This window comes from Pomacea canaliculata, linkage group LG4 (genome assembly GCF_003073045.1).
Source record: "Pomacea canaliculata isolate SZHN2017 linkage group LG4, ASM307304v1, whole genome shotgun sequence".
NCBI lineage: Eukaryota > Metazoa > Mollusca > Gastropoda > Architaenioglossa > Ampullariidae > Pomacea > Pomacea canaliculata.
Window position 1 is genome coordinate 32597695 of NC_037593.1, and position 27687 is coordinate 32625381.

A 27687-nucleotide genomic window follows, 5' to 3' on the forward strand; every position below is an offset into this window, starting at 1 on the left:
CTCTCACTACCGATTTTTTTAACAAGACTACCACTATCCTGAGTATGTAACAAGCAATCACCATCCTGAAAGACAATAAAATACCAAATTTTGAGCAAAAATAAAAACAGAAAGCAAGCCAAGCCACACGTACAAGCGGAGTTTATTTATAAGCGAGGGACCAAGGTGATGCTCATATGTGAACACTTCAGTGATAGTACATCTCCATGTTTATGTGCGATTCATATTATTTATTATGTTATAAGAGAGATTTCAGACTAGTGAAGCAAATAGTTTGTGTTCTAAATAGGTAAAAGTTTGGTTAACAGTGCAACAAAGCAATGCACTTCGGGTAGATTGTCCCAACTGTAAAGGACGCCCAGAACCAGGTCCGATGGCGGGGTGTGGTTGCGGCCCTGTGCTCCACTGGGGGCGAATAGGAACAGGAAGGAGAAGAAGAAGAAATATATTGTCGACATCAAAAGTCTCGTTAAATTCTATTTTCTCGCTGCTCTTCCGGAAGTCAGGTCGTCTTCTGGTTCGCCGAGACTGACCGCAGAGAACTCCACAAGAGGCCAAGAGTGAGTCTCGGCAGACATTAGTCCACCTATCTACGTCCATGATATTTTTAACTACGACACACGTGTACTATACAGGTGGATTTCTGAACACGTGACAGGTGTTCTGTACAGGTGTGAATGGTGTATCAAGTGTTGAAATGTTCGGCACCAAACGCTTGAGTGTTCTATGAAGCATACTTGGCTGAGAACAAACAATGATCAGCTCTCTCTCTCACAATCGCGTCCAACCTCTCGCTGATGGCAACTGTCAAGTGGTTCTTCCAGTCATTCATGTCGCCTGCAATCAAAAGATAAAAGTTACTTTAGTAAATATAAAAGGGAAACATAAAAAAACTTACTCTCACGGCATCGCGCAGTCTTTTTGTGTATCAAAGTTGAATACAAAGTGTGTGACTGCTTGTCTTACTAACTACATCAGCCACTCACCACAGATCATGCGATCACGGTGTTACACATGCTTTTTAAACCTGGATACTGAAAAGTAGATAAACACCCCGCGTCAGAAACTACCCCACCTCTCATTTCTTTCATTGTTAGACAAGTGTCTCTCAATCCTCTCATTATTACACTAGAGTGCCTCTCATCCCTTTCCCTATTACACCAAAACCGCCTTCGATTCTAGTCATTGTTGGTTCCCATCCCCTCTATTCTACCTTTTTATTACCTAATTAAACTATTGTCCGATTTAAAGATGCTTTAGAAAACAACAACAACAACAACAACAACAACTATGGGCTCAGACTTCATCAAAACGCGGCGAATCCACTGGTGTGGTCCGTGGAACATCCCTTTCCAGTCTGACATGTCTGTCCGTCGCCCACTTCTCTCACGGGTTAGTGAGTGGCTTGTCGTACCTTTGCGGTAGAACTTGAGCTCTTTATTCATGGCGTCCAGCGTCTCCTCTGTCTCCTTCTGCTGCCGGAAGTCACAGGACTGCGCAATCTCCCGACACAGCTCTTTGCTGCATGCCACCCCTAGGAACACCGCCAACCGCTCTACACTCTCCGTGGGGTTCTGTCAAATAAAGGGGTAGACAAGAGTTCAAGATGTACTGGGTAGACAATAATGGTGCTACGATGAATGATGATGATAATGATGAGGATAATGTCAGCAAGAAAAGTCGACAAGGTGTGTTTTCAACTTTTAATTCACAGCACATACAGGACCCGGACAGCTACTCGATTCAGTTCAAAGGTTTCTGTCTGAATTTTAAAAATTTATTTAGTTTGTACAAATTATACATATTTGACTTAAAAGGAAATGTCTAGATGTTTCTGCAAATAAATAAACAAAGTCAGGGTGATGTCTACAAAATGTTGTATGCTCGGAAATCATTAGCTCTGTCCACGTCTGTCAGTCATCTGAAGGCACAGGAAGAAAGTGTTAGACCAGAAGGACACTACATTACGGTGCAGCCACAGTCGTGTTTTCACTCCCACTGGAATATCTCACCAGAGACATCTCCTCATAAGAGATTCTGAAGACTGGAACGTCTGGGTGATCACTTTGGAATGTCGCCACTTCGTCCCAGTGGTTGAACAGCCCTCCAAACAGTACTGATGTAGACAAGGGAAGAGTTGAAGACCGACAAACAAGCACAGACCGAACCTCTTACTTATTAATTAAGACAGAAACTAAAGAAGAAAAGCCAGTTGTTTTGGGGCAAATCAAAGCAATATGGTCTCCGCTCACTATTAGTTTAAATACTTGTCCACTTTATCAAAAACAAATAAAAGATAACTTTAACGACTTGGAAAAATCAATAAAAGATTTTTTTTTTAAATATTAGACAAAAGTAGTGGGTTGTTGAGAAAGCATGAGATTTGAGTAAGAAATATATTTTAAAAAGCATCTTGAGTATCTTACTTACATTAAAGAGGTTAAAAATATGACGACTTTGGGATGACCCTTCCTGGTGGTGCACTGGATAACAGCCAATCTACCCGACTCCCAGCCCCAGCCTTTGACATAGCGATTTCCTACGACTTCATGACAAATTTCACAAAATTAAACCCGACAAATGGCGGTGTAGACACAGCTCTGTGTCCAGGCAGTTTTGGCATTGCAAACTTACCTTGTGGAGAAAGGAACAGCTCCGCAAACCTGTCCACTGTCATGTCCTTCATGCCGCTTCTTTCAAACACCGTTGAATCTTTCATCTGAAAATAAAAGGACACAAGCACCGCCTTCGGGTTGCGGTACACGTACACTATCTTGGTGCGCTTGTCCTCCACTTGGCGGGGCAGGCGGCCGAAGGGCAGGTGTGTGATGAGGATGCGGGGAGAGGGCACGTGGGGCAGGTTCTGGATCCTCTGCATGTCCAGGAAGGTGTGTTCGGGAGCCGCCTCCCGCCGGTACTCCGCGGCCCCATGCAGCAACATGTCCATCATGCGGTACACCCAGTGAGTACCTGAGTACATGATGACGTCATGGTAAAACGTGTTGCTCGGTGAGTGCAGGTAGTCGAAATGTGGATGAGCATCGGTCAGCAAGCTAACCTTTGTCAATGCCAAAACCGATTTAAGTAGGTTGCACAAGATGAATCCAAGACATGCTGGGATGTGGGGAGATAAAGCACTCTGCTCTAAACAAGAGTTGTCAAACCTGATTTGGGGTAGGAGCAGAGCATGACGTCAGCAGGCCGGATCTCCAAGTCTTTTATTTTGCGCATGCGCGATCCCACGGGCTCGTCGCAGGTTTCGGGAAAGAATTGACCTTCGAACTCCGCAGGCTTCACTTTGGAATGGTCGACGGTGAAATCCACCTGACGGTTCGCTGAGCTCTCCATGGCGAGGGTGGGCACACACAGATGTAACAAACTTTGAGGAAAAGACAAAAAGTGGATATACAGCATACAGAGACAGGAGGATGAACGGATAATAAAGTGACTTTTTAAAAACCCACTGATTTAGGTTTATTATGAGTTTGGACCAATCATAAAATCCTAGAACTCATCAAATTCAATTCCTATTTGATCAGTCCATCCATCTGGGTGTTTTTCCGTTTCTTTCTTCCCATAAAACAGTATAGTTGTCTTCCTATATTTTTTTCGACCAGTAAAAATCTATAAGATGTACATTTGACTATATATATATCAGGTTCCCAAATAAAGGTTTAATTCTTTTTTTCCAATGGTTTCAAAATGAGACTGATGCTTTTTGTTGTCTCATTATTGCATAAAAAATTCTTTACTCATTAATGACAATTATTAAATCAAAAATATGATGAAAAGGTATTTGTTATTATTAATGTTTGAAAAAAAATTAACAAAAACAAGACGAGAATTTATAAGATTTTAGAAAACAACAGAATCATCCATAAAAGGATGTATTGCTATTATGCACTTAGCATTACTGTTTTCTGCTTGTCTAATTCTCAAACAACAACAGCATTTCATTATGTTGTTAAAAGGAGGGTGACGCCAAAGATAATTAATACTACTCATAAGTATTTACTATCTTTATTTTGCTTTGTTTATTCCTTGTTACTCCTTGAGAGCATAGGACCACAGCACCACCTTGCCACACAAGAAAAAGGTCCAGATTACATGGCGCCTAAAAACCACTGCCTAAGTTACTGGGAAAGGAACCCCACTGAAAACCTATTACAGGTGTCAGCACAACACTTTACCAAGAAGTAAAACAGCAGATGAAAAGCCAAATTCCAAAAATGCAAATTACCTAGCTTACATACATGACCTTGACAGTCAAAGCAACTCCCATGTAAGTTCTGTCTCTAATATCAGTCTTACTTTCTGTGTGTGTTGAGATTCTACTATGCCATAAATCTGTCATACCATATCTACATCAATGTTATTCAACCTTTTGTGTGGTTTTGTGACATATGTATATATCTAACTGTTTTGTTCCAGGAAAAAGGCAGTGACCATCATTTGCCAGCTCTGCCGATGATTGTGTGTATCGAGCATATGCATACTCCTCCAATCACAGGCAATGCCAAAGTAATGCAGCACTGGGATGTCTCAGAACACACAATTCACAGATTCAAAGATTCATTTGCTAAAGGCCACAATTTAATCTTCACATGGAGCACGCAGCCAATTACATGCATTTGGTCTCTGACCATTCAGTTGGTCCAGACTTGAGTTTTGTGAACAAGTAAGGAAAGTCTTGTTATACTTTCAAGTAAGGTCATTTTTGTGTTTTTTTATGGAAAGAAATGATGTATATGTGATCAAATTAAATAAAGCAACTTATCATCATAGATCAGAAGGTTGTAATGTAAAGTAAAATTGGAGTAAGATGAGGATATTTTTCTGACAAACCTCTTGGCACCAAAATTATTTGATTTTCCACAAGAAGTGATGGTCACTCATTTACATCAGTTTTAAAAAATAAGTCCGTAAGACAATGCAGTGCTCATAAGTGACAATATAATTCTTCCACATGCTCTACTCAATATAAATATTCATGCACAGATGTCTGTTTTCCCAGACTGTATGGCAAAGTATTCCAGAAGAGCTATGGTGGAGATTCAGGACAAGGTCTCCTGACAGCTGTAAATAATATGATTAAGAAATATAACAGTGAACAGAAACTGAAGTGCGCGTCAATAGAGATGATGAAGGGAAAGACTGTGATTGCTGTATATACTTTAATGATATATTTACTTTAAAGTATATACTTTAATTTAATACTTAGGGCCAGTGGTGAGCTGATTTTTACTGATGCTACAGGAGGAGTAGACCGTTACAACTGCAGGGTCTTCCTCCTTCTCACACACAGTGCTGCTGGAGGTTTGCCTCCAGGGTGCACGATAACCACCTCTGACTCGCCTGCTCTCTGCATGTCAACCGGCGTCCATAATGTTCTGTCAATAGATGTCTCGCGACTCAGGTGCTGTGATTGTGAAGGTACCCGGTGACAGGCTCCAAGCGGTGGACCTATGGATAGCATATAGTAGACATACTATACCTGGTGCCAGACATGTGATCAGGTCCAGGAAAATGTGTCTCGAGTGATGATTGATAGGAGAGCTGACCTACATCGAGAGTGACAGCAGTTGGCATGACCTTTTCATAACCGGGTGAGTACCTCGACATTCATTGACACCCACGTACTGCCCTATTTATTTTAATTTCATTTTCATTTTTTGCTGTAGCATAAGGTGGAAGTTCGTGAGTTATTTCTTAATCAGAGCAAAAAGTAAAATAAGAAGATACTAAATATCTTGAATAACTAGGATGAGAAAATTTTCTCACCTGGGTTCCTTGCTCTGCTACTTCCACACTCGACGCTTACCTCAGGTCGATCTGCAAGTCAGCCTCTGAGCGAACAAGTGTACTTACTAGAAGGACAAATCTAGGTCAGCACCCTGACCCAGAGGGCACAAAGAAAATAAAAAGTAGGTCGGGAGAGCTCGTGGGTGAATACAACTCGACTCTGCAGCGGATTTTGATACACCGCACAAATGATGGAACGGATAGAAAATATTGCACAAATCTTACAAAAGAATAAACACAATTTTTTTTAATCTTTCATTTTTCGCGCTTTTGTAAGGTAAGAGTATGACAAACATTAGCGAGGGAGTGCATGCATGCGTACGCGCGCGCATACAACTCGTGTTTGTCCCCTCGCCACCATCCTAAAAGGTAAAAAAAAACCTGTAGGGGATTTGAATCAACGTCGCCCTGGGCGACAAGAGACTTGTATGACACCTGAAGTATTCTGCACACAACACTGAGGTGTTCTGCTCCAGACCATAGTGCTCACCTCATACTTCTGTGCAAAACGATGAAGGTTTATGTATATCTACACTATTTCAGTCTTCAGAATTTTGTAAATTTTGTCTATGAATTATTGTTGTCCTTAGCTCAGAAATCCGAGAAATGTGTATTTGAGTGCAACCTACTGTTCATTGAACGGTGGGACATATTTCTCTGTCTAGGAAGGCTGTTTGTATGATTTAATGACATTATCTTTATTTTTACTGTAAAATTAACAGTAGACATCATGCAACTGTAATATACAGAATCACGAGCAATCATTTGCATAATTTCCTCACATCAATCAATGCTTAAAAATGTACCCAACACACACACACACACCAACAAATTTGAGAACATGATACAGAGGGCTTCTTTGAAAGTGTATTTCCCGTGGACGTGTAGCCATGTGAATATAAAACAAAATTCCTAAACACGTTACAGGACTTCTTACTGTCCACTGCCATCATGTCGAGGGTCAAAGTTCGTATATGACGTAGAGAGGTCGGGAGAGGTCAGTACTTCATACAGACTGCGTGCACACGTGCGTCAGTCAGTGTGTACATGTCTGTGCCTGTCGGTGCCTGAACAAGAGTTGAAAGGATTTACAGGATTTACAAGTGAACAGGTTGGTGATATGCAAATGTCTTCATCTACTTTTCTACTCGTGTCTTCACAAGAGTCCCGCGAAGTCAGGGCGCACGTTCTTGTCAAGGTCTGCACGTGTGGACGGATGTATTCCTGGAAGAGATCACAACGGAATAAACCGTAAAGTGATTTTGTTGTTCCTCAAATACACCTAGGTAGTATGTGAAATTACAAGTGATATTCTGATATTTATTTCCTGGTTGTCTCTCCTGGGTTCAGATCTCGTCTTGGGCTTGCTGGTTTTTTTTTCTTTGCATATGCCGTCTGTTTACAGGGCTGGCTGCTTTCTCGTGATTCTGATTTCCTGAGTGTGTTGAGAGTGTTTAGAGGCCACAGATCGTGGGCATAAACATGGTAATTTACATCAAAGGTGTAAGTTTACCTGTAAGTTTTCGGTTTGCTAATTAAGCATTTTTCTCCTAGTAAATTAAAGGTAAAATAATCTGCTGTGAACTGCCACGTGTATAGTTCTGCACTTTGCTAGTCAAACTTACAGCATAGGACAAAGTGCCTCGTCACATCCACACCAACAAAGCGACGGACATTACAGGCAGCAGCACCCAAGCACCAGGAAAGACGACTGAAGAAGAAAATCGTCAAATGAGGAATGTAGAAAATTGATGAAAATGTATTTCCTTGAAAAATCTATTTAAAAATTTGTACAGGTATAAATATCATTATAAAATGAGAGAACTCATTGTGAATATGTCAACAAAATCCTGTGGAGTATGTCTTTGCGACTTGGAACAACAACAACAACAACAACAACAACAACACACTCACTTTCCCTGGCTGTTTTACATCAACTCAGAGAAAGTTAGGAAGGGAAAGAAAATACCGATCAAGAAAAAAAAATTGAAGGTGATGAAGAGAGAGAAAGAGGTATACAAATTTGTTGAGGAACCAAGAGATAAGAAGGAACAAAAAGAAATAATGAGAGAGAGAGAAAGGGTAGATAAAGACGCTCGTCTTGAGGTTTTGTACGCACGTACCACTCGCGTTGTTGCGTTCGCTGGATGTGGTTGATGCAGAAGTCGACTGGTCTGTGATGGTGTTCGTCGCTGGTGTTGATGTCGTGTGTCCATCAGCGCCTCCCAGGTTATAAGTAGTTGTTGCTGACTCTGATGTCGATCCCGCTGTCCTTGTCGGCACGGTTGGCTGCGCCTTTTCACTCGTCACTGCTGGAGAAGTCGTCGGCATCATCGTCGATGCTGTGGCTTCCGCTCCTCTTAAAGTCGTTGCAGCGGTTGTCGATGTGACGCGGACTGCTGAAGTCGGCGCCGCGGTAATCGTTGTAGTCGCGGTCGTTGTCGTAGTTTCTGGCGGTATCCTCGCAGTTGTTATTGTTACTGTCGACGAAGTAAGCAACGTGGTTGTAGTCTTAGTCGTTGTCGTTGTTGCTGGTGTGCTTCTCGGCACGGTGGAAGTGGTCCTGGCGGCGTTGGCGAGCTTATTACTGACGGTGCTGATGAGCGGGTACGAGCCTAGCTTGCACTTGTTGTGGCCAAAGTCGTCGTAGTCCAAGTTCCAGAACATAGCCCCGCCGAGCCCTCTGTTGACGATGTACTCAGCCTAAAAATAGACGCACCTCAGTGAAGGACTGTTGGTGTTCTGGGTGTCCGAGCAAACTTAGTGGCGATTATTTGTCATCTTGTAGGTGTTGTATGGATAATTTTCTGGGACAGCCATTCCTAGTACCTTTTACTGTCGCCATAATAAAATGAGTGGTCTTGCTTGGTGATAATTAATAAATAAATAAACAGTAGACCTTGGTGGTCATGCTGGTGACGTCGTCGTAGGTGATCCACTCCCAGTGACCGTTTCTGGTCCCGTAAGCATAGGGAACCTTGCTGGTGTTGTCCCAGACCCGCATGAAGGCGCCACCAGCGAGTAGGCCACAGATCTACATACATAGATGTTGGGATAATATTTTAGGCCTCGTCTGTCACTAGACCTCTGACATGTGGAATAGGATGTGAGTTGGGTGGCATGAACAGAGAGGTGTCTCACAGCTGAGTGTGTGTGCGTGTGTGTGACGTGGAGCAGAATACACAAAATAAAAGGAAAGACAGACAAATAAAGAGTCAACCTTGACAGTGTGTGAACCAATAAATTATTCTTGCCTTGTAGACATGAGAACAAAGGTGAACAAGTTTGGGATGCACAGTCTTACGAGTGTAAATGCAGCCTTATCTTATCTTCCAGCAGTGTCCATACAAATGTTGACTATGTGGTTGATATACCGAGCACGTTGCCAGGTCACTTACTTTTAATTGCCAGGAACTTAATACGGTGTAATAATGCCAGATATAAAGACTACGAAGTCTTGAGTAACCTGCTAAAAAGGAAAAAAAAAAAAGATCTTGCAACGGCAGACGAGGGGACTAATTCTTTAACGGGGTGCATATCAGTGGCTCCATCATCACGGTTCAAGGGGTACCTCATAGAATGCCAGAAAGCCTGGAGTTCCAGAGAAGGCACCCGCATCGCCTCCCTGGCCTGTGGAGAAACTGTCGCCAGGTCGAGACAAGTCACGTGACGCCATCTTGTAAGTTCTTCCGTAAGTTGCCAGTCCCATCACTAGTTTGTCAGCTGGTATTCCAGCGGCTATCCAGTCGGTTACAGATGTATTCTATCAAGAAAGAACTGTAAAAATTACCATTCTCTCTCTCTCTCGTGGGGTGTGAGTGAGGTGGAGAGAGGGTTAATGGAGGAGAGAGAGAAAGAAAGAATGGATGAATAATGGGCTGTGAGTGTAAGAGGTGGCGGTCACCTGACTGAAGGCGGTGGTGTCTGTCTGGGGGGCGTACAGCGGACTGTTATGACCAAGCGCTGTGCTCCAGGAATGCCCGTGGTAGTCGTACGACATGACGCCGACGTAGTCAAGGTACCTGTAGGCGGTCACGTGACGTTAGTGACGTAACTGTGGTACTGTGTCCTCGTAAACTAGTCCTAGAATTTCTTTTTGTACCATTTGTATAAATTTATCTATTTACTTTTTAATACAAAACATATGTTGTAGTATCGATACAAATGTGATATATAATAAAGATGAGTTTAATAATATTTTTGAATGTAGAAAAATTAGTGTTTTCAAGGCACATCTCAGCTGAGATCGACGACGACCATATGACACACACACAAAAGCGCGCACGCACCACCAAACGACCACTACTACCAAATCCTTCATGTCCTAGTCTACCTGTGTTAGAATAGTCATAGTCATGATCACTTACAGGTGGATTTGGTCCACCTCGTAGCTCTGCTGCATGTTGTACCTGGACGCCGCCACTGCAGCAGTCAGAAGAAGTTTGTGTCTGCCAGTGGCAACGGTTTCGTTGTCGAAAGCAGAACGAAGTGCCTGAAGATCAAATATAAGGTTCACCTCTCTCTCCAGCAGTCCAGCAGATGACAAAAAAAGGGACAATGAACAACAAGAGCAACAACAAAAGTATTAGAAAGCAATGGTTGGGGCACTAGCGCCAGTTTTAAAAAAATCTTATTTGCGTCCCACCACCACCACCACCAACAACAACAACAACTCACAGCCAGCAAAAGGGTAAACTTGCTCTTGTAGCCCTCCGGGTACTCCCAGTCAACATCCAGCCCGTCCAGCCGTTGGGCCCGTAGGAAGGAGATGACGTTGCTGGCGAAGGTGGTGCGGGTGGCGGGTGTCTCGCAGGCCGCGCGGAAGGCATCAATGGAGCGACCCGCTCCACCCACTGCCAGCAGCACCCGCAGCCCAGCGTTCTGACTCTTCAGCGCCACAACACGGGTATACATGCCTGGCAGGGGAGCAGTTTGAACAGAAACAGTACCTTTTAACATGAAGTAAAATATTAATTTAATTTGAAAGTATGTCAAGCTCGCTGAAAACTCTTCTTCGAACACATTTACCATTTTGTTTTCTGATTTAACAATTCATGCGAAATGAGATAAATATAAATTAGGATAGACGTTTCCAGCATGATAGACATTCCCCATTTTGGAAAGTATCTTATTACCCGTTACAATGTGTTTACATTGTTATGGAGACACTCAGATGCTTACTAAGATCGTTCTCCTCAGACTTCTCCAGAGAGAGTTGCGATGGGTTTATGTTACCGAAGGCGTAGATAACGTGGGTGCACAGGTTGGCGGAGATGTGTTCCGGGTAGAACTGACCCTCCCCCGTCCTGTACTGAGCCCAGTTTGTGTAGTAACACATGACACAAAACTCTCCTCCTGCTGCCAAGGCGATCACTAAAAACAAAAATAATGTGACAGGTATCTTCCCCTGAAAGTGTACACCTTAGAGAAACAATTTAACATTTTTCATGAAAAGTGCTCAGGAGGAAATTCGGTTAATAATTTCCGCTCTTTATTCAGATGCGAAAATGTTTGCAGTATTAGTTTTACTTTTTCTAACAGTAATGTTTAGACAAGAGCAACATTTTACAATATTTACATTTTTAAGATCCACATGCTTATATTGTATATTTGAAACACAAACAATATTTTCAAACAATAGTAGAACAAGCATTTTGAAAACGGTTGATTACCTGACTTACCTGTGAAACAGAGGAACAGCCCAAGTCCGGCAACTGTCGTGACCTTTGACATGTTTATCATGTGAGTGGTTTGATTAAAATCAGAGAGCAGCCACCGCAATGTGCCAATGATTGGTTGGTGTTGATATTTATACACTCATGCAAAGGTGGGTAAGTCAGAAATTGAAACTTCTCATGACAAAAAAAAAAAAAAAAAAAAAAAAAAAAAGACACTAATGAGTACAGAGGAACAAACAGACGTTTGCGATTATAATAAGAAGAAAAAGGTCGACCAGGGTTCGATCACTGTTCTATGGAAGTTAGTCACGTCTCCACACAAACCAACATAAAGACATTTGTAAAGACTTTATGATGTGACTTTATGAAGGTGGAATCCGGGTGGTTGGCGAAAAATGTCAACAGGGGTGTGTCAGACGGCGGTGCCCGGTTATTTTACACCTGTCAACATACAGCTTCTCGTCCACGACGACCACGACAAGTTGTCCATTTATCGTTCCCGAAGAAGGTTTCTTTTTTTTATTGTCTGTGGTTACAAGAAAGATACAAGCAATACGATATTTGTTCTTTGAGGTTTTTTGTTTGTTTGTTTGTTAGTTTGTTTGTTGTTGGTTGTTTTTTTTTTTGGGGGGGGGGGTCATGGGTAGTCAACAATTAATTGCAAGGTGCTCAAATAGATTGAGGTGATGATAGCATCACCATCGTTGGTGGTACTGTTTTTGACGACCAACGCAAAAAAGCGGACGATAAGACATCGTCCTTCTAAAGTAAGCAGTCCACTCATTTGCCTGCAATACAACATTGGCGAATCGAAAGTTTAGTCCTCGTTTCCAGGAACACATACATCTCTCTGGATATGACACCTGTTCAGACATAATCGTCAGGGGTACTCAGGTCCCTCCCACTTCCAGTGCAAAGTCACTAAAATTCGAAGCACTCCCCTAGCAAAGAAATCAGGAAACCATCTTGTACTGCAAGTCAGGTGAACCATAAACACAAAACGAAACTGCCCATGATCAAGTCTGCTGACATAACCTATTAAAAACAAAAAGATGAAAGTAGATGAAATGTCCTATACTCTAGCTGGGGCAGCCCCTTCCTTCCGCCACCTGTTGGCTTCTCTGACAGTTCAGTAGGCTGGTGGGACAAACATTTCGTTTTCCGGGTACAGGCCCAAGCGAGTCTTGATCTTGCGACCTTCGCCTCCAAAACAGACTGTGACAGCGGACATGATATAATTAAAGATATGTCAAACTCACAAAGACAACTATTTCTACTCCTGCCCCTCTTCCTGAGAGATTGTAACGGGCAGAACGTGGGAAGTGCCGGCTCCAGGCAATTAGTCGGTGCTCAGGATATCAGATGATCTTCCTGCCTGTGAGCTGTGCAAAGGTTCACCCATACATTCCGTGAGTCCTTCAAAAGAAGGGAGGAAGGTGTCCTTGGGTGTATCGTGCAGTTGCTACGTTTCCAGGTTACTAACATACCCAAACAAAATGAATCTGGCAACGATGCATTCGATTTTCTGTTTATTTTGATTGCTACCGGTTATATTCGCTGCCTCGATCTGTTGGGTTAAACCTACCCGTTTAAGTAATTTAGTTTCTTCTGGACTGCTCAGTTGGTTTAAATAATGTAAACAAACAAAAAAAATTATTCAAACAATAAAAGTATCTTAAGAGAACTGTTCCACGAGAAAACGATACGGCCAGTTTCCCATACCAATAATCGCATACACTTTTAACATCTAGCCGAAATAACACAGACACTACTGTGCACATCATGATCCAGTAATTTATTGCAATAAATGAACACACTGTCATTTAAACAACTCTGTGGGAAAGGCACAAATATCAAAGTATATAAATATCACTCAAGCACTTAAAATTGGACCAAAATATGTCAAAATGCTGCAACCAAAACTCTGATCAGCATTCTCATGTTCTGCATTCATAGCAAACAAATTAATCAAAAGTCACATGTGGGCAAATGCTGAACTCAAGTAATGCCAAAGCCATTGATCCAGATGCATGGTCTGTTTCTTATGCCAGAAGATTCACTTCCTCCAAGTTAAATTGAGTTGTTCAGAATAGTGTTTTCTTCAGATTTTAGAACTATTTTTCTCCCCAAAAACAGCTATTCAAAGTGTGTATTTCCCTAAATTTTTGCTTTCTTGACATTTTACTATTTATTCATGTTTTTGCTGTGGAGTATAAGCAGAAGGGTTGACTGACAACTGCCTTTCAGCTAAGAAGTCTGATGCACATCTCAAAATTTCACAGACTTTTGACTTTCGCTGACAGCAGTTAGCAAGTATGTTTGTTTGTCTGACTAGTCTATGCGATTATATTGTATTCTTGCTTAGCTTGTTTCACTCCAAGTTTCATGATAATAGTTCTATAGTGCTGCTGCTTACATATGTAAGCAGCAATAATAAATAAAACAATATTTGAAATGAGCAGCCAGCAGACATAAGTTCAATAAAAATAAACAACAAGAAGTACACAATGCCCTATGCCACCTCTTCTGCAACACACATTTCACAACTGCCATAAAGGACCTTAAGGCATCAGCTTTGACATGAGAATTTTTACAGCGATGTTGAACATCATTGTTTATATAAATAGACGAAGAATTCCTTTACTTCCCAAGTGATAGCACACTAGGAACTGGACTTGAACATGAAAGCACATAATTTTCTTTAACGTGTAAAGTGTAAAAAGAAAGTGTAAATAGTCTACAACAGCTGACTTTAACATCTTCCAAGACTTCCTCTTGAGAAGTTTAACAAACAGAAAATGATGAGGATGACTTGTTCCAATGCTGTACACTTTATGAGTCATAAGCATGAAGAAGGCAGAATTAAGAAGAGGAAGCAGTGAAAAACAAGACAAAAGAAAATAAAAGGTTGAAAAAGGACAATCCTTCACAGATTTTAGCAAAAAGAGAATAGAAGATTAAGAAAGAAGGAAAGAAAACGGAGGAAAATGAAGCAAAAGTTCTGATATCTTAAATCGTATTGTAGATGACCTAAATAAAAAGTTCATAATGAACAATGCATCAAAAGGAAACATGATCTCACAGATGATTATGAAAATATGCTACATGATAGGAAAACAGGTTGACTGGATCATCAGGTCTTGCCCTCTGACAGTTTGGGGCCAGGCCGTCATTGCAGTCAAACCATCAGGCTGCTTTTCCGAGTCTCTCAACGAGCCTATGCACATCCTCATGTAAGAAAGAAATCAAGCCATTGGCCACTTGAACACCAAGTGATCAAAATTAGCAAAAAGCTGGATGTAAGGCATTTCCATAGCTTTCACTAGTGACCACTTTTGTTGGATGAGAACAAAACACCTCATCTTGTGAACAGGGTGGCAGAGACACCTTAAAAGAAACTCGGGAAAGCTGCCTCCAGATTCCACATAAAAATAACATCTATGACATCTCTGCTTTTTTTTCTTGACTGCAGCAACCACATTCAACCCGACAGTATACATATGCACACACACACACACTTGACTGTAGTCTCTGGATCCTTCTGGCATCTCCTGACCAGCTAAAAAAAATCCTGTCACAACACACTTGTCATGCAAAAATCACATTCTCACAGACTTGACACTCAATGTCTTCAGGTCTGCGTCAGCCAGGAAAAGGCACAGCAGAGACGTCTTAACCTCAGCAACCTGTGACAGTGGGGTCAAGGCCAGATCTTTTAGTGATGCGCAGTTTGACCAATTCCTCTGCACTGGTTGGATGTATGCCAACTGTCTGCACCAGCTGGGCAAAGGACAACTTGCACCTGGGGAAGCACCAAAATTAAGACTTATTGACTTGTTTCACCTTGAACGATGGCATGGCTACCAGCTGTGCAAACGTTTCTTTGACACTATTTATATTCTCTATTGTACACTGGCACTTCATGTTGTACCTTGTGTATTTACAAGGACATCTGCTTTTTAAACATATTTTTGCACATGTACATGCAAATGTGTGATTGCAAATATATATATAGACATGTGTGTGCATGTATGAAAAAATGTTACATGCATGGACATTCAATGAATATGGAACTGATAAACAGTCCTTCCTATCCTGAGACAGGAGAACAAACAGACCTCAGTGCAACAGCAAAACCCTGGATAATCTCTCCTGCATTAGGTCCAGTGAGATGGATCCCCAAGACCTGTTGTGGTTTGTGTCTATGGCATATAACCTGTAGACAAGATTATTATTAAAGCATTGCTGGATGTCTCCACAAAAGCTCTAATTGTACATACATTTCTGACATGCACACACTTCGTGCACACACAAACCTATGCATGCACCCCCACACACACACATGCATGCACAAACACACAAATGCAAAAACACATACACACACATATATATATATGCAAACACTTAAGTACAGCACAAATGCCTATACAGTGGAACCTCGGTTAACGAACTTAATCCGTTCTGGAAAGCTGTTCGTTATCCGAAATGTTCGTTATCCGAAACAATTTTTTCCATAAGAAATAAAGGAAATAGATTTAATTGGTTCCCAGCCCCTGTTGACTCGCTAATATTTGAAAGTTACAGGCTATATAGGTATTTGTTTTAATGAGAACAGTTATAATGAAATATAAATGGAGTTAAATAAACATAAAAACATTAACGAAAGCATTTAAACATCAGAAAACTTGCCGTTTTGACGGCGTGGTTGGATGGAGGTGTGGGGAGGAAAGGGTGGAATTGCTGCTTTCATTCCTCCTCCATGAGCACACGTGATATTATAAAATCGGGGGAGACTTCCCTTTTCTGCAGCTTTGAGGTTAAAGGAAAAAACTTGTCCAGTGTCTGTTCCTTCTGCCTTTTTGCCTTTTTTGTAAAACTCTTCGGTAATACGACATCACAGATCCGACAGACACATGCCACCTTCATACTTTGAAATCATTTCCTTTTTCAATTAATTTGTTGGCCGCTTCCTTGTCATTGCCTCACTACTATTAATTGCTCTTAATCTTCTTTGGAGCCACGATTGAGGATTATCTTATTAAAATAAAGCACAAAAATCACTAAATAATAAGGATGTGCACAGATAAGGAACGACCGATCGTAACTGTGTCTCGAGCGCGAATGATGACATGCTGGTCGGTCACGTGTGGTTCACGTGGCTGTTCGTTATCCGAAATTTTGTTCGCTATCCGAGACAAACTTTTAACGAAATTTTTGTTCGTTATCCGAAATATTCGCTATCCGAGGCGTTCGCTAACCGAGGTTCCACTGTAAAGTAATGGTCAACTTCAGAATGACACTATAAGGTGAGAAATAGTGATCTAGTCGTAGCATTATCACACAATGAAATAAAGCCTGAGTGTTCCACACATAACACATATGCACAAAATGAAGAGAAAGTTTTTCAAAAGAGCTTAATTCTATATAATATAGAGTTTACCTCGGCACAACATTCTAGTTTACCTTGACATAACATTCTAGAATTTACCTCGATGTCACATTCTAGAGTTTACCCTGATGTAACATTCTATAATTTACCTTGATGTAGCATTCTGCAGCATCTCTGCCTGGAAGAGTGAATTCCAGTGGTTTGTAGAAAGCGTGGTAGATCTGGAAATGGAGTATGCATGTTTTGCACAAAAACACATTGCACATGTAACAAACAGATCATCAGGATCCACAATTCTCCATGTGTTCAACACTATGCTGCAGGCACTTTGAACCTAGTTTTAGAGATATAGTGCTGTATAATTATTTGCTGTTACTGTTCTCGCAGTAGATCTTGATGCTTACTCTCAGTTTAGTCCCAGGTGAACATTACAATTTTGTCAGTATCCAATATTTCCCTCCCCCCCAAAATTTTTTTTTCAAAAATAACTATGCTATAATCTTATTGAAATCAACCCTTTGCAAAAAATTTTGAAATGAGAAATAACTTGGTGCAGAATCCATCTAGTTTGTGTCCAAAACAATATTTTGGTAGTCTGTAAAATATAAGTATATTATACCTAATTATGGAATGAGGCAGGATGGCTACTCTTATATTTTACTATGCTTATATATATATAAAATAGGAGGAATTTTCTGAAAATTCTGGCTTCAAGCCAGTCATTTCTTACAAGAGATTAATAGCTAATATGCAACGTCCATACCTCAAGAAAGTCTTCGCCATATTTCAGAAGAGCATCCTGTTCAGACAGTCCCACACAGCCATATTCTAATGGAGTGAAGACAGTTGTAGGCACCTGTTCAAAATAGCATTATATTTTTAATTCTTTCTTTGTAAAACCAGAGCATGAACCATCAGGTGGATAGATAAGATAGCAAAATATGGGGTGAATCTGTGAATCTGCCACACCTGTGAAATATGTGGGAATACAAACTCAATCTGCATTAGAAGAAATCCACATTTCTGGACAGAAATTCTAAAAACAAACAGAACATTTCACTGTATCATTAATGACTGTATTTTGGTTTTCAGTTCTATTTTTTTTAACTCCACTCTGGTTATGAGTATTGTGTGTATATATATTGTATATATTGTACAGACGGCATATTCTGCCCATGTATGACTACATAGCATTTATCATTCTTTTTCTAAAGATTTGTTTACAAACTAAGTGGCTACTTTAAACCTTTGTGAAGCAACGTGGTGTGAAAATAACAATAATAATCCCATTTTACGTTAATGTTTTGGTCCACATCACGTGGTCTAGTTCAGTCCTCTGAACACATGATCTAAGTCCCATGTAATCCGAGTATAATGTGTTCTCATTATATTCCTTACACAAATGCAGTCTCTTGGCAGGTAGCATTTTTACTCATAAGCTGATTATGTCAAGAACCACCATGCCAAAGATTCAAAGTGCCTCCTGCTGGCTGTGTATTCTTACAAGTCTGAGTCATTTCTCTGTATAAACATGCCTAAGATCACTTTACCTAAGTGTAATATTTGGGAAGCAAATAATTGATATTTTGGAGAGAGGTGTGTCATGGACTGAATGTGGGCCCTGCACGCAATGGCTAACTTTGCTAGCATAGACTCATCAAGCATTCACCCACACACCAAATTACAACACATTCAATAAAGATCTCAATAAAGATACTTCAGTGCTAATTAAAAGAATATAATTAAACAAAAGAGTACAGATATATATAAAAGAATAGTTTACAAGTATTGACATAATCTTAAAACTTATCTCTCTGGTGTTTCGTCTTGTTAGTGTTCTCACAATAATAATTTCACTGTTCAATGTTCACAAGTCACTGTTTCAATGTTCATCAATACTCCCAGTCGACCCATGGTGGCGTACTTCCAGTTCACTATCAGTTCTCTAAACATTCACTATAAGTTCTTCAAGCCCCATGGACACTTTAACGTCTTCTATGCGACGGACCTTCTGTCAGCCAGCCGCCCGAAAAGTGAAGTTTCTTTCTTTGTACCCAACTGTCTTATTCCCTTCTGGTGGGTGTTTTCCTTCTTGTGGGCATATCTCTGATCCTCTTTCTTCTTAGAACATGTAAAGCATGGCCTAAAGCCATTACTAAAAGGGGGCGTTGGTCGTCTTGGGCAATACCCGGCTACAGCTGGTCCATCAGGGGTAGGACTGTTACACAGTTATCTCCCCTGGCCATACGTAGATGTTTTTGCTAACCCCGACTGGCCACCGGTGCTGAATGGGGCAGCCAGATTGTTGGCATGTCAGTCGGGGAAATGTGCTGCCAGCTTGCCCAGTTCACGATATATTGTCCCTATTCTAATTGCTCAAATTAATCAAAACTTTAGAGTCACTGTCTTGTATGAACAAGCATAAGATCATTCTACCTTACTGTAGTCCATCTGCCTTTTTTCTTCTCCAAATAGCCGATGTGCTAACAACTTTCCTGCCTTAATAGCAACTGGCGTCAGTTCTAGTCCACCCTGAGAGGGAAAAAAGTTAGCTTTATGACAATATGGTTAAGTTTTTACAATGAATCCCCTAAAATCTGCACTTAAGTTTAAAGCCATGGCTTAAAAGAAAATTACCAAGCAAACAAAGTCAGACAGATCAGAATCATTGCGAAAATCATAATATGAAAAGTTGCAGTGATATAGGATATCTGACCAGTTTAAATAAAAAACATTGCAATGATAAACAGCATCTGGTCAGTATAAAGCAAAATACCATTTTTAGTGGGAAAATGTCTTTCTTCAAGTACTTTCAAGATAACAGGACTATGTGGAGATCACCTTCTAGCTGTCTCAAATCCAGCTGTCCAAACCTTTTCTGCTTGAACGACCACAGAACAGTAGGACATGAATTCAGTTCAGCCCCCTCCCTTCCCCATGTCATGCCATGAGTTTTCACCTGGACCTGGAACCCACTGCAGGGAAGCAGGAGAGAACTGGTAAGTACTCGAAGAAAGATGATTTACCATTAAAAATGGTACTTCTTCCTTGTACTGTACCGGACAATATGACTATGTGGAGAATAAAAGGCGAAGCGAGTGGTAACCCACTCTGGCAGCACACTTAGTGATACGCTAGGTGAAACAAACAAATTAACACACCCCAAATCCAGTCGGGCTGTAGGCTGTGAAATCACCTTAACTGTGCTAATGAAATCTGCCTCTGAGCCAGCCGAAAGAAAACAGGTATTCCATGCTAAAACTGAAGGACCCTTAGTAGGGCTCAGGGTAACCAAGTTCAAGAAGATTGGAACCCAGTGCCAAGCCAAGAAGTGGAGAGGATGCGATCTACAGTGTGAGGTAAATGAAATGACCGGCAATGCAGAATATCACTAAAGGTCCCCACCTTCTACAACCCAATGACGAGGAGTATTTATTGTCTTTAACAGCAATAGGTGCCTGTAGTTTCTGAATAAACAGACACAAAGGCCTGGGACATAATGTAAGCTCCAGCCCATTACCAACTAGACACCTCTCCTAAACCCTTCCCTGGTTTTCCAGTGCTCACTGGGATGGGAGGGGGCTGTACTGAATTTATGTCCTACCATTCTGTGGTTGTTCGAGCGGAACTGATCTGAACAGCTTGATTTGAGGTAGCCATAATAAAAATGGGTACTTATAATGTGCAGCATCACGACCAAGAAAGATCACAGGAGAGGGTGATCTCCACATAGTCATGTCATCTGGTACAGTATGAAGAAGAAATGTGTGATCATAAAAGCAAACAAAGTAATCAGTATCTCTGACAATGTAACATCTCAAAAGTTCATTTTTAACAAAATTTAAAGGATAAATATGAAATTACAGATAACTAACGAGAAAAGACATTACCAGCTCAAGTTAATTTTGCTTCTTTTTTAAGAAGGAAAATGTATGTGATCACTACACAACAGTGGTAGCCATCCCAACAAGTTCTCACTGCACCAACTACAGAGCCAAAGTTGAAGCCCTGATCTGTGCACTAAGCAGTGTCAGCAGCAGCAGAGCAAGCTCAGACTCACAGGAAGTGTTTTTAACAGATGCCCTGCCTGTGTTACAAGCCACCAACAACTGGCTACCTAAGCTGACAGCAGCTATCATCACTGTCCAGATTAGACCAGGGGACATTTTTCTGCCTCAAAACAGAGCACAACAGATTAAAGCATCCCCTTTACTGTAAGCTACAAGCATATCCTACAGGAGTGGAAGTTCCTTCAGAAACTGAGGGCAAAGGTCTAGCTGTCGCTGATGCCCCTTGACACTCAGCTGTGAGGACCTTGTGAATGTTTTGCAGATGACTGCCAGTTCAATCTCGAGAGCTGGCCTCAAAGTGTGACAAAAGAAAAAGGTGAACAACAATAGCAAATAAATACTACTGAGAGATTGGTAAGACCAAAGCTTCCCAGCATTCAGTTAGCATTAACTAAATTAAACTACTTCATAAAATACTTTGGATTACATGTAAAACATCTCCAATGGCATAAATGTTTGGAACAGAAGATTTCTCATTGTCATTCTCAAAGCCACCAATGACTTTTCCAGAAAGTAGTTCGACACCAACAGATTCCAGCTCCAGGGATTTAGTTGATGCTCTTCGACCTGAAATTAAATATTTCAAGAAGATGTCAATGCTGGGTGCATCTGACATAGGCTATGATTGATTATTACCTGTAAACATTTGTACACACATGCAAATCATATGCAAACATTCTTATACACATGTATACAACATGTAAACAGTCTTATACCGATGTAAAAAAACTCAGTTTGGTCAAATATACACACACAGGCCGATAAACAAGAAGTACCATTTTTTTACAATGAAAAACTCTGACCTGTTGCCATAATGACGGTGTCAAATTCTTCTTGATGGTTGCTACCTTCTATGTCTGAATATGTTACAAGCAATCTTCCATTGCTCCTCTTTTCAATCTTCAAAGGGTTGGATTTCCATAAAAACCTTGTTCCTTCCCTTTTCATATGGTCTGTAACTAACCTGGACATTTGCTGAAAACACACATCTTCAATTCACTATTTCTGTCAAATAACCAATACACCTGGCTCATCATTTAATAGATTGATGATTGTTAAAATCTGTTACCAAGATGAGTAAGCTGCATACAGAACCAAATAATAGAATCAAGGAATAGCCTCTTTAATATACTAGTGTGTAAAATGCATATATGCATTCTCATATGTATAAGCATAAGCAAAGCTGATAAGACAAAGTACTTAAAAACTATTTACTGAGCATCGGTTGACTCAAAATTTATATGGATAGCAGGAATAATGGAAGTCTGTTTATGTTTGATCAGCTATTTCATCATAAAAAAAATGGCTTTATAGTACTGTACATCCTTTAGGACATTTGTCATATTTGTGGCTATCTGACAATGAAACACTTTTGCTGCACAAAGAAAACAAACAAAACACCCATGCAGACAGAACTGGACCTATGTACAAGTTGCCGACCTGATCAAAGTTTCGTAGACATATAGATCGTACCATCACGGTAGTATCAAACCCAAGGCCAGTCAAAATACCTGCTGTCTCAAGGGCTATATCTGAATTCCTAATGTTAAGGTTTAAGGCATGTTATTATCACACGTAACATTAGCAGTATTTACAAGTAGCCACCGGCAGGTAATCAGATGTTCCAAAACACAGCATCTATGTACATATATTATTACATGGTTGTGTGCATATATATATTTTTTTAATGCTTTGGCACTTCTTCAACTCTTTGTTAAGCTGTATTTAGAAGTGCATATGTTCAACTTAGTCTTTATAATGTATGAAATAATCATATTTATCTAACAGCTTTCTACGTTGGTCAAAAAGGAAACAATTGGAAGAAAATCCAACACATTTTGTGATTGATAAACATTGTGATATAACCTATTTATGTGCCCAAACTATCCCCAAAGTATGTACAAAGGTGTTTTGGTGTGGACTTAGCAAAGACAGTTATGCTATTATATTTTTCTGCCTTGCATTATGTAACATTAGTAAGGATACAACTTCCCCCTATACATAACCTGAAATACACAAAGATAAAATATGCGTGCTAATAAAGTTTATGTTTATGAAAATTTGAGAAATCTGAAAGATGCTTGAAAAACATTTCTGGAGGGCTGGATTCTTATGTACAAATTTTACTACAATTTCAATGACTTAATAAAATGGTAGGTATTTCACTTCTGCCTTAGTAATCAATCTGGTAACAAAGAATAAACTATTATTTACACATGTAAAACTTAGAAGAAATCTTAATATTCTTAACATTAGCTCACTTCTCCTTAGATACTTTAACACTTTTAAAATTTGATTGCTCATCTGTCTGAACTATACCTACTTATCTTACATTTAATAATGATGATGATAAGGAGAAGTGAGCTAATTAAAACAAATTACTTACGTTTTACCAGGTGGTTCTGACTTCCAGAAAATGTCATCGCTAGTTATAGCATGCTCTAATGCACCAGGTATCTGTGAAAGGGCATTTAAAGAAATGGTATTACAAAAGTTTAAACTTCTAAATACACTTTATAAGCATTTAGAAACATTTCTTTTCATTCATAAAATATTCTGCATGCAATAAATAAGGTTCGTTCAAGTGGTAAGACATCTCATTACTGAATTCTTTCTTACATTGCCGTAGAGAAAATGACAAAAACAAGCCAGTCCTATATTGTTTAATCTGCTAATAATTTTACATAAACTTCTAACCTCAGGTATATGTGGGCGACCTCCAACTGCTATCACTATGTTATCAGCTGTGAGTATTTGCTGTTGATGAAAGACAACAGATGATAATATGTCAAATGTTTCTTTTCTTGAAGTGTTTCCTTAACTATATTGTGCAGCAAGGTACACTTACTCAAAGAATCCATGAGCAGATCATGAAACTACTGAACAAACATCAGGGGAGGGACTCAAAGCAAATTTCGGATGACAACAGAAAGACAAGGACAAACATGACATAAAGTTTGAAAAACAATATAATCATGCAACTTCAAGTCTTTCCAGCACAGGAAAAAAACCTTTCATGATTAAACTAAAAAACACACTACATTATTTTTTGTGTGGATGACCTTCAACACAGTGAGGACAAACCTCTCAAAACTGATTCACCTTTAAAGAATGACTGTGTGCATGAGCTGATAGAGTGCATCAGAACTGATGCTGACAAAACACATGGATTAGATTGCATATTTCTAAACTGGCTATCTTCCCCATTTTAACATTTCAAAGAACCATGACTATGATGGTAATCAAAGTAATGCTGCTGCTGTCTAAAAATTACCTCTTTGCCCTTGGCATTGACAGCCTTGACTGTGTGCTTGTCCACCAAGGTTCCATAAGCATTTAGGTACTCAACTTTCCTAGGAAGAAACAATTCAGCAAGTACCTTTCAAAACATTGCTCTAAGTCTAAATATTGTGACCATCATAATTGTGAAATAAAACATCTGCAATCAAAAAATGACTTATTTCTTCCTGCTGCATCATAATGCTGTTTAAATCCAGCCCAATTAGAGGGATGCTTTCCACTTAATGTTCTATCATACCAACACTGACTGCAACAAGTCACAGCATATCAAAAACATGTCCCTGACACTCACTTGTCTTTCAACTGAACTCTGTAACCCCAGTTCAATGACTTAATATAGTCCTGTACTCCTGCTGTGAGCCTTTTCCTGGAAAACATTTTAATTACACATTTGATATAAATAATGATAATGCAATGACTTTGCTTTAAAATAAATCACTATGTAATAAACTTATTTTCTGTTTTGGGGTCTTAGGCTATTATCCACACCAAGGTAATTAAGCAATTTTGATTAGGGAATAATATATAAATAACAGCAAACAGTGGGGCAAAAAAGATCAGAAGAAAAACTAAGAAAAAGCCACACATGTTTTGTTAATCTCTTCTTTTGTTATACACATCTCTCTAGTTTTACCAGCATATTATTATTAGTAGTTTACATTTAAAACTAGAACGCGACTTTACTAACAAGACAAACCAACAGAGCACATGATGACATATTTGTACAGAAAATAAAAACATACAATGTATAACCAATGGAGAAAGCCACAAATAAATGAATTAAATGTATGGTTGTTGTGACCTGTTGTGAAAGTGATTAAAAGTCACTCACCACGAAAAGCCAACAGCTTCAGGCACCTCCCACCCAAAACTCCTGGCATCAACTAAGGCATGGCCCAAGCCAGCTGCCTGGTGCATCAGCTTTTTGGGAATACAGCCAACATTTACACACGTTCCACCCAGTCCCCATTTGGTCCCTGCATACGTAGGAAATTTACAAGCAGCTTCAGAAGCACAAAAGCAGTAGTACTTCTTTGATATCTGTTTCACATACCCTCTGTGAAAAACTGTCACCCTTTTCATCCACATTAATGTGTATAGTATAGCAACCATTTCTCATCTTAGCAACCATTTCTCCATCACTACTGCACTCATTGAACTTATTACAGCCCTTAGATAACTTGAACAAGATCATCTATGAAGATGCAGAAGAGATCTCGCTGGGGCTTTAGATGTTTTTCAGTTGATAAATCAGTTGGAAAACTGTGCTTCTACCTTGTCTGAAGCCAGCTAATTCTTCTGATAGCAGTTATTCTGCACTGATGTTGAAACAATTCTGGCTTATTTTCAGCATAATTATGAAATTTGAATGGCTGATCAGGCCTGTTTCCAAACATTATTTTAATGTCTTTTTTGTCAAAGAGCAATAAATAATATCTTTTTCAACCTCTCTCACATTGTTCAAATTCTGTTTGAGGAGAATGCATTCTTTTATCAGTGGTTCTGTGTATGGCTTCCTGCTGGACCTTGTGACAAAACTTGCTTCATCTTTTTATTTATTTATTTTTTTGCAGCATTATAAGCATTACCTTACCATGAGCAGAAGGTTTTACAAAGTCTAATACAGCAACTCTCCGGCCAAGATCTGCAGCTGCACATGCGAAACAGAAATTTGTCGTGGATGTGCTGTAGAAAGCATCACTACAGACTTTCATGCTAAATTATATCTTAATGCTAAATCTACAAATAATAAAAAAAATTGTTGTCATGATGAATCCCTTTAAATAAACCTACCACTGTAAATGGCTTAAATAGTACAGAAGCAGTAGACACATGACTTTCAAAACTATGTCAAAAAATAAACTTGCATTTTAAATGAAAACTGTGTATATATATATGTGTGTGTGTGGTACACTGTATAAATTTACAGACCTTCTTTTGAGCAGGCCAAGCCTCCTGATCCACCCCCTATCACTACCAGATCAAACTTGCTGCTGGAAGAACCTGTCATTTGACACAGTATGCATTGTTTGAATTTTTTTCTGTTATGACTATAAAGAATAATAATGTAAGGCTGTTCAATTAATAAAAAGTTAATATTTGTAAGCAAAATTATAAATCATTGAAATTTGCTTATTTTTACAGTGGCTAGGAGGTGAGTTTTCCAAATATACAACAAATATTATTCATAAAAATATTGTCTTTTAACCCTTATTAAAACCCTATGCAACCACTTATCAATTTGGCCAAAGGAACATTCTAGCATGCATGTAAATAAATATTTTACCTTTTTCAGGTTTGCAACATGCTTTAAGTTCAGAAACAAGACTACACACTTGTGACATAAATATATAACTAGATACGAACTTAACTTCTACAGAACTTAATGTCTGCAAATTGTAATGTTTAATTGATTTATATGTGCATCTCTCATCTTTTGTGTGTGGGGAGTGGTGATGGGGGAGTAAAAAGTGCATGTTTTAATGTGTAGTCAAAGTTAAAAAAAAAAATATAGAGGTACCAGTTTTACGTCATGTCCATTATTTTTATACTTGATATACCAAGAAGTGGCTCAAACTATTTGATTAAATTTTTTCTGCACTTTTAGTTTTCCCACTCTTGTTTAAAAAAACAGCACTGCTTCCATCAATTGTAATTAGAATTATATTTAATATTTAAACTACATCAATAGCCCTAATGTCTGACGGATTATCGATGGTCGTGTCATCCCATGGCCTTCGAGATGGTCACCTCTTGGCTGTTTTTCTCTTGTGCGTGGTCCAGCTGATAAATTTTCGAGTCGTCAGACACCAAAAAATGTTAAGCTTTGTTAAAGTTGGCTGAGATTACAACTTTGTTTTGGCAGAGCCTAGGATGTCATGGCACTTTTTACAAGCAAGAAAATGAGGCTATAATTAAGGGTTGGATTAGGGCTTTTGCGGTTTAAATGTATATGTTACACATACATAACAACTCAAGTCAATGCTTAATGAGCCCATTAAAAAAAAACAACATTGTTCCTGACCATGCAGCAAGTTACTCAGATTTGATCCATCCGCTATCCATACCCATGTAAATGCAAAGAAGGAAGCGTATTTTGCACCTAGATATCCATCTAATAAGCTCATGCGAGTATTTTAAGCAGCTGAGTATATTCACGTTATTAAAAATGTTTTCCTTCGTTACTGATATTACCTACCATAAAAACGTCGTGTGTAAATGGAAGACCATCGTGAAAATGAAAGTGACCTTAGCAGCAGCCGCCTCCAAGTCGCCATCTTCCGAAAAAAGCACCAAGGGAAAGCACTCTTAGAAGTAGTAACCAAACCGAGCAGAGCTGCCACGAAACGAGAGACCGCTAAAATCGTATTTCATTTCTCTACGTGATTATATAAAAACAATGCATAAAAATATTCGTTACTTTGTTTCATTTAAATTTTATGACCTT

General features: G+C 39.6%; 3 protein-coding genes across 7 annotated transcripts; all 3 read right to left on the minus strand.

Moving 5' to 3' along the window:
* Positions 1 to 122: 122 nt before the first annotated feature.
* Positions 123 to 5885, minus strand: LOC112562980 (sulfotransferase 1A3-like). Of its 5 annotated transcripts, none has more exons than XM_025236640.1 (7): positions 5782 to 5859; positions 5356 to 5463; positions 3165 to 3379; positions 2635 to 2970; positions 2013 to 2116; positions 1415 to 1574; positions 123 to 837 (listed from the first exon to the last, which is right to left on the minus strand). In XM_025236640.1, exons 3-7 carry the CDS (start codon positions 3346 to 3348, stop codon positions 725 to 727), a joined length of 897 nt encoding a protein of 298 aa, XP_025092425.1. In that variant the 5' UTR covers positions 3349 to 3379; positions 5356 to 5463; positions 5782 to 5859; the 3' UTR covers positions 123 to 724. The 5 variants fall into 5 exon arrangements, with proteins under 5 accessions (XP_025092425.1, XP_025092422.1, XP_025092421.1 ...); XM_025236637.1 differs by having other exon boundaries at positions 5345 to 5463; XM_025236636.1 differs by having other exon boundaries at positions 5218 to 5463.
* Positions 5886 to 6684: 799 nt separating this feature from the next.
* LOC112562611 (acidic mammalian chitinase-like) lies at positions 6685 to 13180 on the minus strand. The gene is made up of 9 exons (XM_025235955.1): positions 10984 to 13180; positions 10480 to 10718; positions 10170 to 10294; positions 9707 to 9824; positions 9374 to 9565; positions 8702 to 8836; positions 7926 to 8505; positions 7428 to 7513; positions 6685 to 7026 (listed from the first exon to the last, which is right to left on the minus strand). Exons 1-8 carry the CDS (start codon positions 11138 to 11140, stop codon positions 7449 to 7451), a joined length of 1611 nt encoding a protein of 536 aa, XP_025091740.1. The 5' UTR covers positions 11141 to 13180; the 3' UTR covers positions 6685 to 7026; positions 7428 to 7448.
* Positions 13181 to 13260: 80 nt separating this feature from the next.
* Positions 13261 to 27548, minus strand: LOC112562612 (thioredoxin reductase 2, mitochondrial-like). Its single transcript, XM_025235956.1, has 17 exons — positions 27439 to 27548; positions 26172 to 26243; positions 25834 to 25890; positions 25072 to 25216; positions 24532 to 24606; positions 24214 to 24292; positions 23637 to 23696; positions 23326 to 23396; positions 22926 to 22945; positions 22380 to 22471; positions 21743 to 21914; positions 21367 to 21506; positions 19306 to 19401; positions 17633 to 17725; positions 17019 to 17090; positions 15599 to 15696; positions 13261 to 15282 (listed from the first exon to the last, which is right to left on the minus strand). The coding sequence occupies exons 1-17, from the start codon at positions 27515 to 27517 to the stop codon at positions 15159 to 15161; spliced, it is 1545 nt and encodes a 514-aa protein (XP_025091741.1). The 5' UTR covers positions 27518 to 27548; the 3' UTR covers positions 13261 to 15158.
* Positions 27549 to 27687: the final 139 nt, after the last annotated feature.